Here is a 19429-nt window from a genome sequence, read left to right on the forward strand (position 1 = left end):
GTCAGTACCCGGGAAACTGGAACTGTAAAATGATGATGATGATGATGATGATGATGATGATGATGTTTGAGGTTGACATCAGGAAGGATGCCCGGTCTTAAAAATTCTCTATGAAGATTCATCTCATTTGATTCCCGACCCCATAGAGAAATGGGACAAGGGTTGGACATACATACATTAGAATTATTTTCCCAAAGTTTAATCAGAAGGGGATCTATCAGAATGAACATTAACCTAAAGTGCTATACTTAACCTAAAAGTAAATCATTTAAGAGTTTAAACAATATGGATATATAATGTATGTACCATACCTGCCAGCCATTCCGATTTACCCGGAAACTTTCCGTTTTTTAACTCGTCTTCCGATTTTCTGATTTATTTTTTACTTCTTCCTATTTTGACCAATATAACCTCTAGTTCGGCCAATACTCTTCCCCTAGGATGAACAATAAATTCTTATGTGCTTGTGTAATTTACGAAACCTTTTTTTGAGTGTATTTATTTGATACTGTATTTCGTGAGTGTTGCGTACGTCGCCTTCGTGTATTGTTTCCCACTCACCAGGCTGCAGTCGTCCTGCAAGCAAGAGAGCCTAGCGTGCGCTAGCGACTCAGTTAATCGGGACGAAAGAATGGGTTTGTTATTGTGTCGTTCGCGCTGTTAAAAACATTTCTGTGCGTAGTTTTGTCGGAGTTGTAGGCCACGTGTTTTTTTCTTCCATTTCTAGGCTTTCCCCTCTGTCAAATTCGTATGTTAATAATGTATGGGACATATTGAATTGTTTTGTATATCTTAGTTTTGCGTATTTAAGTGCATAATTTTAATGAGTTGAATGTTTTTAAGGGGGTTGTGTCGGTGACAGTTTCTGGTATTTTGTTTTCTCATTATGGCCAAAAATTATAACAAACGTTATCTCCAAGTGTTCAGAGATACCTATACATTTCCGTTCATTTTACTGTCTGATGAAGGAACTACCGTATTTTCTTGTGTAATTAACGCCCTTGCATAATTTACGCATCCCAATATTTTTGGGTCCAAAGTGGAGGAAAAGAAATATTCACGTATTTGACTCGCTCACAATTTCGAACATCCATCACGCAGCTCTGGATGGGTTTCGGAAAGATGCAACTACTCAAGTAGCAGGTTTCCTATTGCTAAAGCGGGCATTCCAAATACAGCGCAACGTGCTGTTATTAGCCGGCAGGAAATCCCACTGCACTAGTTTTACGAGTGTTTTGGGTTCGGAACATTCTGTGATCTCAAAATTGTTTGTCAGTCCACAGTATTCGAGTAATACTGCATCATACAAACTCGCGGTGATCAATTAGCCGAAACATATGGGAATAGGGTAGCGGTCAGCAAGTATTCAGTGTCCAAATGAAACGTGCTCTACCGCAGTAACAGAAGTGCACTTCAAGCAGCCAACAAGTCTCGCAAAGCATTTCGCGGACCAACAAGGGTGGTGAATCTTGTTCAGCGTGCTGTGTGTGTAGTGTGAGAAGAGTTGTGGACGAGTGAGTCAATTGAGCTGAGACAACTTTAAAGATCAACCTTATTCAATCGCTTAACATTAGGTGTCCTGGCCTTAGACAAAAACCTTTTGATGGTCTTGCCAACCTCACATAACATCGGACCCGGATTTGTGTCTCCATTGAACAACAACAGAAGAGTGGACAATTTTACTACATCGTTTTATTATCACATTCAGATTTTTATGTTCAATCATGACCAATTTTATTGCACAATACTCACCTATTTCATTAGACTATAACGCTTTTATGTGTCACATTATATCATATTTTACTCATTTTTCTTTTATCCTTTAAGGAGAAAAGCAGTCTATCATTTATAGTTTGCCATGTAAGAATTATTTATACAACTTTTGTGATATGTATTTTGCCCACTTATGATTTTTTAGCTGATGATGACGCAATAAGCGTCGAAACCAGTACTAATAATATAATAAATAATATGTTGTGAACACCCTGTACAACACATTTTGTATTGAAAAGGTTGAACCTTCCTTTAATTCTAATTGTGATTCTTGAGTCAGATCGTAACTGGAGACGAAACGTGGGTTTTGCATATCACGTCCGGATCGAAGCAACAGAGCATGGAATGGAGACACATACTCGCCTGTAAGGGTGAAGGCTAAACAGACTGTGTCCCTGCGCAAAATCATGGCGTCGGTGTTTTGGGATAGGCATGGTATTTTAATACTCAAATCATGCAGCGTTAAAAGAAGATTGAAGGTGACAGTTTATCAAAGGGAACTGTGACCACTGGTAATTTACGGTTCTGAAATGTGGACAGTGACCAGACCAGATGAAGAACTGTTAACAGATGTGAGAGAAGATGCTGAGAAATATTTTTAATCCATTGAATGAAAGGGAATTGTGTAGAATAAGGAAAAACACAGTATTGGAGAACTCTGAGACATCCAAATGTTGTACCTGAAATAAAAATCAACAGATTAAGGTGGTTGGGACATATAGAGAGAATGCCAGAAAATAGGCCTGTCAGAAAACTTTGCAAAGGAAATCCAGGTGGTAAAAGATAAAAAGGAAGACCTTGCCTGGGTGATGTTGAATATCATGAAGATTGGGCTACAATCGCTGGAGAGACCAAGGTCCCGCATGAGCGCAGAGGAGTAAGTACACGATTGCAAGGAGTAGAGCAAAGAGGTTGCAACCTGTGAGTACACTAAAGAGAAACCATAAATACTACTAGCGTACTTTTATAAAAATGAAAAGTATGTTATAATGTTATGTTATAATTCACATTACAGACTAATAATGAACACTGAATATTTGTGAGACATGTCATTTCTGGGGATATTCCAGGGACAAATTTCTTTTGGGGTCAAAAAGCAAAGTTTTGGTTCTGTCTCCAGAAACATCTGGCATCCTTACATTATACCTACTGCATTCTATTAATTTTACTAAGGATATTTTGTTCTTATTTCTTAGCCTGCCATTTGGAACAGAATCTGATATTTGTAAGTAAATCACCTATTTGCTGTCTTTGGGTTAAGATTGAAATTATTGAATTCATAAGCTTAATGTTGTTACTTTTCAGACAGATAATCATCATCATCATCTAAGTTCATAAAAGTTATACCAAATATACACGCGAATAATCCACGCCATTGAATATTTCATTCACCCTAATTTTAGGAGAGATTTAAAAAAAGAAATTGACTTTAATTTGTTTTATTTACAACATATCCTACATAATAATGTTCTCCATATCTGAATAAAATTTGTTTCAAGGAACACGTCATAATCTTCACATGCTGTTGGGTAGGCAAAAGTGTAATGCAGCTTGCATACCTTTCCCTGATATTTGTAATTGGCTAGTTATGCCTATGTGTTGTAATGAGTATACTGTCTGGTATTAGCTGTATAGGAATGTGTTGTGCAAAATGCTGGCAACTACTATTTGTTTTCTGAAGTCTCATATTGTTTTTTTACCAGTTGTGAGTACAATTTTCTCTGACATCCTTCCCGCTGCCTGGTTTCCAGTGTTCTCTGCATCTTCAATAACTCGACTAAACTTAGCCTTGAACAAGCAATTACGAAAACTTGTAGCCTGGGGTGGCCCATGAGGTCGTGCCGATGTGCCATGACACCACCAGTTTAATAAAGAATGAGTATGAAATTCTTTTGCTCTCAAGCACATGATGATGATGATTTTTTATTTTTATAAAAATGCTATTTGTTCGGGGCGTCGACCTACAGAGATCTTTTGCCCCTACTTGCACCATGTGATATGAACCTGCGTGTAATTGGAATGTAGGAAGCGTAGAGTGTTGAATGTGAGGAAAGGAAAGGAACGTTAAGGACAACACAAACACTCATCCCCAGGCCAGGGATATTAATCATTTACAATTAAAAACCCCTGACCCAGCCGGGAATTGAACCCGGGGCCTCCGGGTGACAGGCGGACGTATTGCCCCCTACACCGCGAGGCTGGACATGATGATGATGATGATGATGATGATGCTTGTTGTTTAAAGAGGCCTAACATCTACGGTCGTTGGTCCCCCTTTCAAGAAAAGTTCATCTTAGATTTAAAATTCAATAAAATTTATGCATATCATATTTTGCCTTCATTTGATAGTTTGGCTTAGGTTTTGTGTGTGTTGTTAGGGGCTGAGAGTGTGTCAGCGGTCGCTTGATACAACTCTTCAGTTTCATCTGCTAGAGTGTAGCACATACAACACCCAGCATTATCAGTATAGCAATTTTATCAGTGTATCTGTAAAAACTTGTATTAGTGACAGATATAAATTTTTCTCAGTTTGTAGTATAACAATCTGGGATTTTTGCAAAGAGTTATCTACCAGAACATTATTATTAATTTATTTGAAGGTTTTGGAACAACACTTTTGGTGAGTAGGCTGTATGTTTATTTTCATATTTTTTTTCCTAGACACTTTGTTAATTTGTTAAATAAATTTCTTTAATCTGGAATATTAAGAAAAATGCAAGTGGATTAAAATAAGTATTTATATTAGTTTCTCACTTATAAAATTTGTTTCAATTGATACTTCATGAAAAGAAATGTGTTGTACAATAGCACAGTTAAATGATGTGATTTCCCATAACTTTTAGCCTTGGTAAATATACCCTCTCTCTACTTGCAACTTTGAAAGATTTGTTTACAAATTTCGAATTTCACTACGTATAGAATAATCACCAGCCACCACTGCTGGTAGCCATACTTAATACATGGTTCACACTTCACTCCTAATGTGCTACTGATGCCACACAGACCAAGGCCGGACAGCGCTATAGTATAACGGGATTCATTGTTTGAGGTGAATTGTATCATTGTATCATTGTATTGTATTTATTTATGAACAAACAGGCTTTCCGCCCCATTACATGTTCACAAAGCAATAAGACACAATATTAATAATTATAATAAAAAAAAAATAATAAAAAATAATAATAAAATAATGATAATAATAATATAATAATAATAATAATAATAATAAAATAATGATAATAATAATATAATAATAATAATAATAATAATAATAATAATAATAATAACTAAATACATAATAATATAATAATGATAATAGAAATAATAGGAATAAATAATAACAAAAATGATAACAATTCTGTAGCAGTCCTCGGCTCGAGGATCCAGCAGACTCATCACTTGTCCTTATGCCTACAGCAACTTTCGTCACATTCAATTTCCCTGACATACTCCCGATCAATACCAAAACATCGACAGTCAGCACTTACATTCTAACCAGCCATAACACAAACAAAAGTCCTCCACGTTCACAACAATAAATAACACAATCCTAACCCAGCAGAAAATCATAATAACTTACAATCAAATTTCAACACTGGTCTCCCTCCACACTCACCTTAAATACCACTTTTATTTCAATGCATTACTACCTCTCATGTTGCAACTAGTCCATTATTTAGCCATGCTTGATCTCATTTTAAAACCCAAGCCATGCTCAGCATTACATTTGCTATCGCAACCACCACTCATTACGTGTCCTTGTGGATTCAGCACATACGTCATCTTCATTGTCCTCTAACTTACTCTCTGTCCATACCATAACAACCAACATTCCGCAATTGCCCTTCAATCCATCATACACTACATTTACCAACCCGCACTTAATACAATCATCTCTCCAACTCCAAAAGTTTCAACAATAAATTAAACCATCTCATTACCAAACCATCTTCGCCTATACCAACACTTCTCCCACACCACATTTTGTTTCAATCGATAAATCTAAAATAATTCAGCAATAAATAAACCATCTACATACAAACTCCCGGATTCAGATACCACCTCTTACCCACAATTTCCATTCCAGATCCACCTCATATACCTTCCATAATACACCACTTAATCTAAATTTACAACATCTCAGAATTACCAAATAACACCGCTTAACACCGCTTCTCACCATATTTCCACCATAGTCCTCAATAACTGTGACCATTTTATACCACCACTTCTCCAACACCTCATTTCAGCAATATGACACATCTTAACTTAATCGTATCTAGATACCAGGCCATCTTCACCTTAAAATACCAAACACTCATATACCATCTCTTCACCAACACCACATTCCAATCTCTACCATCCAAAACTCTTGCCCCTCTTAACACTCACTTAGTTAGCATTAAATAACCTCCTACCAAACCAAAAGCTAATACATCTACCCTTCAATACCAACACATCACTTCATATACCACCTCTCAATCTCATACCACACTATCATGCTATCCTCTCTCTTATATACATCAACAATAAATATACCACTTCCCCATTGCCACATTTCAGTCTTCACAAATAATTCACCTAATAAATTTACAGTGAATAACAATTACTGACATATCATAAAACTTACCAATCAGCGTCAACTCCAAATATCACAATAAATATATCACTTCACCCTTACCACGTCTCAGCCTTCACAAATTATTTACCCTATTTCAGTCTTCACAAATAGTTACCATCATAACCTAATAAAATTACAATGAATAACAATTACTGACATATCATAAAACAAACAGACCATGCCATCCTGTCCTCTTACCCAACTCCCCTAACTAAATACTCAGCCCCTATATACACTAAACCATTAAAATTTTAACCTACTATCTCCTTCCCTTATACAGATAACTATTCTACCCCCCTATTCCCCTGCCCACCCTCTAACTCACTCTCCTTCATTTTACTCTCGCAGGCCTTTTTTGTCGCACAAAAATACCTGTTCAATTCACCCCCTTTTTCCCATTGTTTAAGAATCCATCTCAGTATTGCGTTCTCATCCCCTCTCCCCAGTATTTCTCGATGCTCGGCACTCAATAATCCATGTCTTAACCCCCTCGTTCCCTCACAGTCTCTTAGCAAGTGAAACTCATCATTCACCTCTCCACAAAGTACACACCTTGTCTTATCCCTGCCCTGTAACCAGCCCTTATTCCTTGGCAGACCTAAAAGCCACCACATCATCCCATATCGATTTGACCTATCGACGTATCTAATATTCAACCCTGCTATCTCCTCTATTTTCGTCAAAACAATCAGCGAATTTCTTAGTCTGCTTTCCCCCAATAATTTCTGCCTATGGATATCCCTAATTCTCCTTTCCAGTATTTTCATCCCTCTCACTTCTGTCTTTGACCCTCCCCCCACAGGTGCCCTAATCCTATCCTCTCTAAATATCCTTTTATTTTTTCTAACCATCCACCCTTATACATGCTCTTAACTTGCTGTACATATGCAGCCTGTAAAACTCTCCCACCTTCCTGTCTTTTTAAATTCATCCAATATCTAACTATTCTTTTCACACCCTCTGATTCCAAATCCTCCCCACACATTAATTCCGCCCCTACATTTGCTGTACACCTCGGTAAGCCCATCACTAACGTAGCAAAACTACTAACAATCTTTCTTAGTTCCTCTCTTTTTTCATCCAGCCCCCAAACTTCTGCCCCGTATAATACCCTCCCCACTATTACCGACCTGAACACGAGTCTCAGTGTTTTGTAACTGATCCCCGGGAACTTGAGTATCAAATTTCTGACTGAGGCTAAGGCTGCCAAGCCTCTATATTTCATTCTTTTGATCTGGTCACTCCAAGTTCCTTTATCATTAAAAATAACTCCTAGATATTCCAGCTTCCTTACCTGTTCCAATCTTTCTCCCTGTATTACCCAATTCCCTTCCATCTTTCTTCTTTTGTTCACCTGTACTATCAATATTTTAGACTTATTTCCATTAATTTTCAATCCCCATTTCCTCGCAAATAGCATCACTGACTCTAAGGCCCTATTCATCGCCCCTGAAGTTAACGTCATCAATAACACATCATCCGCAAATATCAGTCCTGGCACTTCCAAACCATTAATTACCGGTACAGCCCAATTTCCTGCCCCAAACCCCTCTAAAATATCGTTTATAAATAAAATAAACAGTATGGGCGATAACTTGCAACCTTGTTTTAAACCCACCTTGGACTCTATTGGTCCACTCATTCTCCCTTCTCCCAATTTTACACAAAACCTGACGTCCCTGTATATTCCTTCCACTGCCCTCAACATCTTCTCCGAAATCCCTAGCCTACCTAATTTCTCTCGTAGGGCCTCTCTATTTACCTTATCAAAAGCTTTCTCAAAATCTATTGCTGCTACATAAACCGTATTTCTATTCATATTCTTATACTTTTCTAAAATAGTCTTTACTATCATTATATTATCCACTGTTCTTTTCTTTTTCCTAAATCCCCCTTGGTAATCTGTCAAAATTCCATTTTCTTCCGCCCACCCACTTATTCTGTTCGCCAGCACCCCAGTATATATTTTACTCAGAGAATCCAACAGAGATATACCCCTATAACTGTTCACATCGTTCCTACTACCCTTTCCCTTGTATATAGGGCATATGATTCCTGTTTCCCATTCCCTAGGGTAATTTCCTCCCTCGAATATCCTATTGAATAGTTTCACCATGCCCTCTATCATTATCTCATTTTTACTAATTTCCTTCCAAAACTTATTATTTATACCATTACACCCCCCGGCCGACTTCGCTCTGGCTCTGCTTATCACTCCCCGGATTTCCTCTCTTGTGATTTCTTTATCCAAGTCATAAATTGCCACTCCCCTATTACTCCAAATTACTTCTTCTCCCGAACCTCTCCATCTATCACCCCCCTTTTTTCCTAGTAATTCCTCGAAGTGCCTGACCCATTGCACTTCCTCAATACTCGTTCTCTCCATATTCCTTCCACCCTTAATAATTCTATTAATCTTATCCCAGACTCTCTCAAAATTGTTAGTCTTGCAGTCATTATTTATGGCTTCCATTTGTTCCTCTAACCACGTCTTTTTTGTCTCAGAAATTTTCTTTTTATACTCCTTCCTCAATCTACAGAAAAACTCCCTTTCTTGGCTTCCACCTTTCCTTCTATATTCTCCTAAAGCGTCCATCACCCTCCTCCGCAATCCTTCACACTCCCTATTAAACCATTCTTCTCCCTCTTTCTTATTTCCTTTTCTAGCTTTCACCTTCTGCGCTATCATCTTTATTGGATGTAGCAACAATTCCAAGGCTTTATCAGTATCATTCTCTTCTAACGCCCCTTCCCACCCATATTTCAGAAGATGTAACTCCTCCTTTACTACCCTATTCCAATCCCGGCCCACCTTCTCTGTCCATTTGTACTTATTATAACCCCTCCCTCGTTTATCCTTTGTCTCATTTTCCTTCATTGTACGCTTCTCTACCTCTCTTTTCAGCATAACCCTCACCGGGAAATGGTGTGACTCAATCCAATCTCCTATTTCCATACTTACAACTTCCTCAATCATCCCTTCCGAGCTCAGAACCATATCTATCACACTACCCCCTTTCTCCGTAACATATGTCAATTTCCCCGTCCTGTCACCCTCTATCCACCCATTCAGGATATACAAGTTTCCCACAGCACACATCTCTAGGAGCTTCTCTCCATAACTATTTGTAATTTTGTCCTCACTCCTTCTGCTTTCTAACAAACACATTCCATCCTCCCTACTATAAATTGGGCTCTGTTCTCCTATTCTCGCGTTCCAATCCCCAAATAACAACATATCCTCCTCCCCTGGATACATTCCCCTTATCCTACCAATATCCACCAATAACTCTTCAAAAAAATATTTATTTGCATATTCTGAATTACTAGGATGACAGTAAACAAAAGCTAGATTTATTTTCTTCCTCCGTCCCTCTCTCTCTCCCAAATTCAATCTCAGCCATATGGTTTCCATCATATCGGTCTCTATATCCTCTACTCTTTCACTAATTTCTTCCCTAATTAGAACTATCATCCCTCCTGGTGCTCGTCCCTTATTCCTCTCTTTTCTTCTATATTTATATTTTATCTCAAACCCCTTCCATGCAATCTCCCTCCCTGTTTCCAACCACGTCTCTAAGAGTGCCACAACATCGAAACTTTCAATTATTTCCCTAACTTTCTTGTTTCCTAATTTGCTCCTTACTCCTTCAATATTCACACATCCTATCTTCCAAAATTGTTATAACTTTCCCTCCCTCCCTTCTAGGTCTCCCACTCTATTCTTACTTCTAGTATTTATCGACCTCTCTCCCTCTGTATCCTCCATCCCTTTACGTACTTTTCCCCATATGTCTTTTAAGCTCTTACTCCTTACTTTACTCATAAGTTTTTTACCTTCTTGTCGTTCTGTCTCCTCTTGACCTTTCTTTTTCGCTACACCACTGCACCCTGCACTCACCTCTTCTTGCTGCTCACCCCCACTCTCCCCCTCACTATTTTGGACTTCTGAATCCATCTCCCTTTGTCCTTTCTTACTCACTGCACCACTACACTCTCCTCTCCCAGTTTCTTGCGGTCCACTCTCACCGTCCACTTCACTATCTTGGTCTTCTGTCTCCCGGCTGCACTGCCCATTCTCTTCCGAGATGCCCTGCTCTCCTGCCACGTCCCTCCTCCTCTTCTTTTCTTCTTTCTTCTTCCCATCTTGCCTTGACCTCTCACCACTCTCAGCCCTCTCGTTTTCGTCCATTTCCTTTAGCTTAGAAACTGAATGAACTCTGACCCATCGCCCGTTCGTCACCTCCAACCTCAGACCTCTTATTCGGGCCTTTAGCCCCTGGTTCCTCGCTCTCCAAAGGTGCCTATTCAAGATCTTCGCGTTTTCACTTCCTTCTCTTCCCATGTCTCCTTTCACCCCTATTTTCCGCCCTTGTAAATTCTTGCTGTTTCTTAACACAGAATCTGCCATTAGGGTTGAGAACAATGTAACCCTAATTGGCCTCCGACCTTTGATTCTACCAACTCTCTCTACATCATCAATGTCTACCTCACTAAAGTTTACCTTCATAACATCACGTATAGCTTCCACCACCTTAAATATCAGCTCAATCTTGCTCTCTCTCGCCCCTTCCTCAATTCCATATAAAAATATGGCTTTTTTCAATCTCTCCTGCCTGTACCCCTCCGCTTCTTTCTTCATCTTCATCACCTCGTCTTTCAGATGCTTCACTTCCCCTCTCAATAACTCGATTTCTTTCTCGTTATTGACCACTCTCCTGCTCGATTCCTCTGTCTTCGTTTCAAGCCATTTCTTCATGTTCCCTATCTCCCTTCTCTGCTCCTCCATCATGTCCTTTATTTCCTGCACCTTATCCCATTGACACTTTTCCTGCATCACTTCACTTACAACCACCCTGAGTGCGGCCAAATCCTCCGTGCTATATTTTCCACTGGTATTTGGGCCTGGGTTTACTTCCACCCCCCCAATAACCAGTAACACTGCTATCACTGTCACCACCAGCACCGCTTCACTCATTTTCAATCCGTCCGTCACCAATCCATTCCTGACCTCCTTCTTCTGCCTTGCCTGCCATTTCCCAATAGCGGCCCGGTACTGTTCAATGCCAACCATGTTTACAGCACGCACTTCGCTACGCAACCTCTCTCCTCGACTGCTCGAGCTAGACTGTGGTTTGAGGTGAATTGTTATGAACCGTATTTCAAATAATGTGCGCACCCAACCTTTTCTTTGTTAAATTCTGGTAAAAATATGCACTGAGTATTCACTTATGTATGGTATTTGTTGATATAGCATTTAACCCGATGAGTACTATGCCTGCTTATAGACGGGCTGACGCGACCAGTCCAGCACTGCTACGCCCGTCTATAGACGGTGCGCGAGAACTTTGTTTTGAGTTTTCCAGTTCACTCTTGAGTGCCGATTCGATCTCTGGCATGTTCTAACATCTGTTGGACATTATATAGAACTAATTGATCATGGCTGGTAGCTTTGGGAAGTAACTTAGAGCTTTTTGTAGATGTCTGTGGAGCTAATCTGTGATGTAAACAAGCATGGCGGAACAACAAGCTAGTTGCTCTTGCAGCGATGTGATTTTGGATCAAAGAATCTTTCAGTTATTAATCACAGTGGAAAGTGATGATACAGATGATGATTTCAATGAATTGTTAAACGATTTTGAAAGTGATAGTGATACAGTGTGTGCTGAAAATATTGTGAGAAAGAAAAAAGAGCCGCCTCCTAAACAAAGGAAGGAAAACACGATGAGTTCAAAAGCTGTTTCATCACTATTCTCATGGCAGACAGATGACTTTTCTCCACCGGACTTTTTAGCAAGTGTGACAGATTCTGGGAGCCAAGTAGTGTTTGATGACAACTCCAAAATCATTGATTTTTTTAAACTATTCTGCCGGTGGAGTTGGTGCAGCTGGTTGTTGATAAAACGAATCAGCATCACAAACAACTGGTGGAAAACATTGAGCTGTCACCACATTCCGTATTTAGGAAGTATTTTTAAATATCAACTTAACATACTTGTAAGGAGTTACAGAGGAAGTATTTTTAAATATCAACTTACATACTTGTAAGGAGTTACATGTATTAGTTGCCTACAGATTTGAGGAAAATTTTATTTTGGGCTCTTTATTTGGTATAAAGATGAGACTCCTCTCGCATCCTTTCCTCTAATCAAAGTTTCAACAACAAACAGTACTGTGCCCATTCTTGTACCTTTGTGAGTTCCTTGTAGCTGCAAAGCAGTTCAATAATTGATGGAATGCTTTTGGCATTCATGTAGAGTAAGAAATTAATGTGTTTAAAATTAATTTGTTTACATGTACGTTAGAGATTCATTTGTTTTATTGTGGGATTGACTTTGTCATTTACAACTGTGGGTTGTTTATTGTATTCTGTTCTTTTGTTTCTAAATATAAAAAGTATTACACTCTTAGGAACATGAACTGTAATTGCTGTAGAAACTTCCTTTGTAACCTGTGTGGTTTGGGTTTACTATATTTGTTTTCTGTAATAGTAAGAAAAGAACTGCATTATAAATGTTTTTCAATTTTGTTACAGCAATGATAATGTCTGCAAAAAGGAGAATTATGATGTTGCTTCTGCCAATGAGTTAGCAGTTCTAGAATCAACTGAACTTTTAAGAACAAAGAAACTCCATGGCTTACATCTAACATTCAATATGGAAGCTGGAAGCCTCCTTCCATTAGCAATAAAGTGAGTTATCTTGAAATATGAATGGATAGTGCATTGTCAAATACCCAATATACATAACTTATCACTCTTTCCTATACTAAACCCTCCTTATCAATTCATTCCTCTCGTTCATAGGGTGTAGATAGTCAGGATGTGAATTCTGCAAGTAAATTTTCAATTTTCAACTTTGCCTGTGAAATAATCTTGTATATTTTGTGCTCATCTGCTGTTAATCATGAGCTATACAGATTGAGAGTTTGAAATGTAGCATTTTGACTCCTGTAGAAATCTCATTCAGAATTGTTTAACATTATGAAATTTGTGAACATTCTGATGTAACTTTCTTTCTGTGTGTAATTTCATTGTATTGCTACAGGGGCAGAGTGAAGCACGGTCGTCACTTCACTTTCAAGTCTGTTCTTGGAGATACAGCAATCACGCTGGTGGCGCCCACAGTAACAGGTACATTTGTCGATGCTGAGCACCCGTATGTATCTCATGGTTCTTGGCTCCAGGTCCTCATTCCAGACCGCCTGTCTGATGAAATGGCAGATTCCTTGGAGGTACTCAGCAATCCAGACGAGGTAAGAATCTCATGAAAGCAAGTTATACATTCACTGAATTCTCTAAAATATTAGGTATTTGTAACAGAAAAATTGAAATAATACATCTAAGCTCTAAAGAAAAGGAAAGAGAAGTGTCCAGAATGGAATGCAGTTTCATTTGCAGTTTGGAGAATGATGTTTCAATAAACTGGGAAAAATGGAAAATATATATTTTACTACTTCTCGACTGCATTACTGGTAGCAGTTATCACCGAGGTCCGTGATGTGATCCTTGTCATTTCTAAGGATTGTAGTTCTGGTCTGAGATTTGGAACAGAATTTAGTCGATGTCATGTGATCTGAGGTTGTGTGATGTAGGAGGCACTCAATTGTCATGAAAGCAGGCATATATGGCTGGGGAGTTACTCTGATTATATTTTCATATGAACCTTTTATCTTCCTACGAGATAAATGGACTAAATGAAGAAAATTACACTTCAGACACTTACAGCAGGAATGTTACAAAAGCAGAATAATAATGATGTCCTTTTTACAAATGTAACAAACAGTGTTACGAGAAGTGAGATGTGCAGAGTATGAAATATATTTTATTTTCAAGTTATTCTCCAACAGTTATTTTCCAAACATATTCAGCAATCCCAGAGGAGTGCGACAGGCTTCGGCAGCCAGCAGAGTTCATATCCTCACCGCTAGATGGGGGCTTCATTCATTCCATTCCTGACCCGGTCGGATGACTGGAACAGGCTGTGGATTTTCATATTCAGCAGTATTGCCGAGATGTGCGAGATGAACAGTTAATAATAAAAATAATAATAATAATAATAATAATAATAATAATAATAATAACACATGCATTGTAATTAATGTGGATTTGTGTGGTTTTTATTTGGTTTAGTGATTTATTTTTATGTTAACATTGATGCCTTTCTGGCCCGTACTTGTAGACATGATATGGGCTTTTGGGCTTATGCCATGTCAAGAAATCAAGGTGAAAATCTTTGTTTCGCAGAAAACTTTGCTCCACGTTATCTGAAATTGAGTTTCACCTTGATTTCTTGACTCAGCATAAGTCCAAAAGCCCATTCATGTCTAGACATATTTTTATATAATTTATGTAATGTGTTTGCTTTCTATTTTCAGCTTGAACTTCCGAAGACTTTCCTTTGGCCTGATCATAATTTAGCCATCACAATTGTAGAAGATAGAACATACTAGACTGAAAAATGTACATTTGTCTTCCAGTACCCTGTCTTGGGCTCCTTGTGATGTCCATATATTGGCTGGTCCAATGTTATCACTTCTCGCCATGGGCCAGTATTTAAGTGTTATTGTACTTTTATACATGTTGGCTTTATTTATTTCTGTTAGGGTAAGAGAACAACTAAAATAGCTTAAATTTATTTATAGATCAGTCCTTGTCTGTTTACATATGTAGACAAGAAACCAGAAGGATGAACAGATACACTGTAAGGTAAATGTTCATACAGGGAGCAATGTAATGAGACACAAAGACAAAGTTAAAAGACTTAGGTCTTCTAGTACCCTTTCTTGTGGTCCTTTTAACATGGATATATTTTTGTGCTGGGGATCTGTCTGGAATTAGCATAATCTCTTTCCCAACACGATTGTAACCATGACAACCATTGTTTGTCTGTGTATACTAGGTCAGTATCTTCTCACTGTGTGCTTTCTTCACATAACAAAAAGCAGAACAGCCAGATGGCATAAAATCAAAATGCCTGGACATGGTATCATCCGATTTGATTTTATATTTCCAATCTGTCAATTTCGATGTTCCATTTTACTCTAGGCCTAAAAGATGATAGAGTGAACCAAATCTCTCTTGGGCATGTATGGGTGAGTTTTAATTAATTTTGTTGGATGAGCACCAAATATGTCACAATGTCATACAACATAGTGTGTTGTATGTCACAGTGTCATACAACATAGTGTGTTGGATGGACATTTTTCCACCCTTCAAAAATCAAACTACCTCTGCCAGGTTTCATTCTGCTGTATTGGAACTTGGAGGCTGACACTCTTTCACTGATCCACAGAGGCAGCTATCAAATCAGATGAAGTGACCACATGAACATAATAAAAAAATAATGCATGGTATTGCAGTTGCAGATAAGGATGAAACTTATCTTTGTATCGAACTTGAAAATGATGACAAAACCTATTTACTCAAATTATAGATCTGTTAGGTATTTGGTATTACATCTCTTTTGTTAGATTATCCTCCTAACTTAATATCCTTTTTCTTTCTGTGTACAATATCATTTTAAGTTAATTCTGTGAATTAATTATTTCTTGTAGAAGCTGTTGTGATTGTTACTCTGTGTAATGATGAAGGTCTTCTATTTTGTAAATAAATTTTGCATTCTGAAAACTGTTCTTTGTTTTTCCCCATTCTTTAATATCAGACCTGACCGGGCGAGTTGGCCGTGCAGTTAGGGGCGCGCGACTGAGCTTGCATCTGGGAGATAGTGGGTTTGAATCCCACTGTTTACAGCCTTAAAGTTGGTTTTCTGTGGTTTCCCATTCTCACACTAGGCAAATGCTGGGACTGTACCTTGATTAAGGCCACGGCCACTTCCTTCCAACTCCTAGGCCTTTCCTATCCCATCGTCGCCATAAGACCTATCTGTGTCAGTGCGACATAAAGCCACTAGCAAAAAAAATCAGACCTGCTATGATTGATTCCAGTATTCCTTCAACTACTCTGCAGATTCTGTTTGTATATGTATTCCCTTCTCCAACGTTTCCTTTCCATCATTTGAGTTAGAGGATGTGTTCTTTATTCAGAACAAGGGTGGCTTCTGTGTAAGAGGCACTGTGACCCAGCCCCACCAAATTGCCACCGTTATTCATTTTATCAATTGAATCTTGTGATAACTTCGCGATGTGCATATGACAGAGTACTAAAGGAAAATATATTAGCTGTACTGGGAGAGTATGGGATTAGGTAGTAGATTATTCTAGGAATGAACGGTATTTATGTTGACAATTTGAAAATTGAGCCACAGTGAGAATTGGTGTTAGAATGAGTTATTGGTTTCAAGTAGTTGCAGGGGTTAGACATTGATAGTATAGATGGATCATTTACTGAAAGGTATAAAATGGCAAAGAGGGGGTTCAGTTCAGTGGAAATGTAATAAGCAGTTTGGCTTATGCCAACAACTTTTCTCTGGATGGCAGTATACTAAAATTGAACCGAGGTGCAGCTAAGCTAATCTGTGAGCTTGTAGTTGTAATCAATAGACTGTAAGAAAGAATTGAGTTCTCAGATGAAACTATCTTTACATCGGTCTGTTTTCAGACTGATTTTCCTGTACAGAAGTGAAAGCTGGGTGAGCTCAGGATATCTTAATCATAAGTTAGATGTGATCAACCAAAAATTGGCAAGAATAATGGCTGGTACAAGGAGATGGGCTTGAGATATCATTCTTAGATCAGTTCAGCATGTCCAGATTGAGGTGGTTTGGGCATGTAATGAGAATGGAGCCAACAAGGACAGCTTATGTTAACTTGGACAACACGTGGCAGGAAAATGGATGGTGGGAAGACAAAGAACCCACTGGATGGACGTTATAAAGATAAGACATTGCAGATTGGGAAAGGATACTGGAGGACGTCATTAACAACAGAATGTATCTCAATACCAGAGAATGGAAGAGGTTCGCCAACAATACCCGGGAAACTGGAACTGTAAAAGTTAGGAATGAACTTGAGAGATGAAACTGAAACTGAATCTGAAACCTAGGTGACAGCCTTAAATGTAGATCACTGATAATTAATTTAAACCTGCTGGGGTCAGGCAAATGGAGGATAGGTTACCTATAAGAGTGTAACTGAATCGACTGTGGATGATAAGTAGAGGGAGACCATTATGATGATGGCTAGACTTGGTTTTTAATGATGAGAGTGTGGAAATACATGAAGCCACAGTTGTAGATGCAAATAGAGAGTTGTAGAGGTGCTTAATTAATTTGCCAGGTAGACTGAACACTGTAAGTATACCTACTGTATGTGATTATTAAGGTAGTATTCTATAAGAGCACTTGCCAGAAATAAATTTGCATTAGTTTTATGGTGTATTTTTGTTTGGCAGTGTATTCTGGGGCCATCCTGATGGACCATTGGAGGTAGAACTGTTTTCTGATCAAGGGCTTTGGTAACTAGTCTATGTTCTGTGTATATGGGCTACAGGACCTGCAATGCCTGGCCCTAATAATGAGCAGTACTTCTAGCCCCAAAGTGCTCAAGCACCTCTACTGCTCGATATAAACAGTCTATTTTATACATTCAAAGAAAACTGACACGTTATAATTTTTGTGTTACAATTTACAAAGATACAGTGTTTAAGCGAACAAACCACGATTTACAATTCCTTGGATGAAATGACAATATTTCCATTTAAAAAAGTAAATTCCTGTTATTAATTCAGCAATGTTTTTGCTTTATGTTGCACTGACACAGATAGGTCTTGTGGCATTGATGGGATAGGAAAGGCCTAGGAGTGGGAAGTTACAGCCCCAGCATTTGCCTGGTGTGAAAATAGGAAATCACAGAAAACCATCTTCAGGGCTGCTGATAGTGGGGTTCGAACCCACTATCTTCCGGATGCAAGCTCACAGCTGCGCGCCGCTAACCACATGGCCAGCTCGCTATTCATTCAGCAAATTGGTATATATTTACAATAATTCAACAAGTTTACTGCTTGACTTTGCGCAGTGTTGTAGTGTTGTGTGACTTTTGTCATTCATTGAATTTCTGAAAATAGTATTCAAAACTTATCAGTAGTGTGATGATAATAGCTAGCCTCTAAATGGCGAAGGAGTTTCATCATGAGTGAGGATGTAGGTATTTACTATCCAAGATTAATGTACAACAATGTAAATTCATCTACCAAATAGATATACAGTATGTCTTCAAGTTAATAACCTAACTGATGTTATTCCCTGTAAGCATGATTGGATTGTTGGTGAGTTTATCACATAATTTAAATCCAAGCAACCACAAGCCACAGCTTATCTACCTTAATTCTGTGTTATATTAGAAGTGTTTCTAAAGGACATCTTAAAATGTAATAATGAAAATTGTAGTTCATTACATACAGTACAAACATATTTGAGGTTGTAAGCCTAACACTTTATTGTATCCAGTCAAAATATATAAACTGCAATGAACAGAAATAACTTATCTCTTACAACGTAAATTGAAAATGAGGTGGATTTCTGTCCTCTTTCGTTCATATTTTCTGCCTCCATTTCAAACTCTGGTATCGCTGCAGTGATCGAGAGTGACTGGGAGAACTTCGCTCAACCTTCATGGCCTTTGACATAACCATGTCGTCACTCTCGCTGAATAGCATTCGTTCATCACCTGCCTGCCCGCCTGTTTACAATGTTGTGCACCTACGGGATGAAATACCCAGCATGATCACCTCTGTTCTAGCCACCCCATCTCAGTTTGTGATTGGATGAAAGTGAATATCGCTGCCAGCAGCCATGGTTTCCCATTTTTACTCCAGGCAACTGCTGGGGCTGTACCTTTAAGTCCAATGGCTGCTTCCTTCACACTCCTAGCCCTTTCCTTCCTATAAGACCTATCTTTGTCAGTGCAACAGAGAGCATATTGTAAGAAAATAAAATAAGAAAAAGGAAAGCAAATGGTATGGCACAAAGTAATGAACATTGTATGATAGGTCGTTGTGGTTGATTAACAGCCACCTTTGGAAAAAAATTGTTTGTCTATGTATCTTGTCATATTATTGTGAACCTAATGCAGGATAGA

General features: G+C 38.5%; 1 protein-coding gene across 1 annotated transcript in view; it reads left to right on the top strand.

Moving 5' to 3' along the window:
• Positions 1 to 15554, top strand: part of Su(fu) (suppressor of fused) — a 98895-nt gene extending 83341 nt beyond the window's left edge. The window contains exons 7-9 of the mRNA XM_067135513.2: positions 12930 to 13085; positions 13441 to 13648; positions 14771 to 15554. Coding sequence (XP_066991614.1) covers positions 12930 to 13085; positions 13441 to 13648; positions 14771 to 14845 — 439 coding nt within the window. The 3' untranslated portion in view covers positions 14846 to 15554. The remainder of the gene's footprint in view (positions 1 to 12929; positions 13086 to 13440; positions 13649 to 14770) is intronic.
• Positions 15555 to 19429: the final 3875 nt, after the last annotated feature.

The sequence above is a fragment of the Anabrus simplex genome, chromosome 1, assembly GCF_040414725.1.
Source record: "Anabrus simplex isolate iqAnaSimp1 chromosome 1, ASM4041472v1, whole genome shotgun sequence".
In the NCBI taxonomy this organism is placed as follows: domain Eukaryota; kingdom Metazoa; phylum Arthropoda; class Insecta; order Orthoptera; family Tettigoniidae; genus Anabrus; species Anabrus simplex.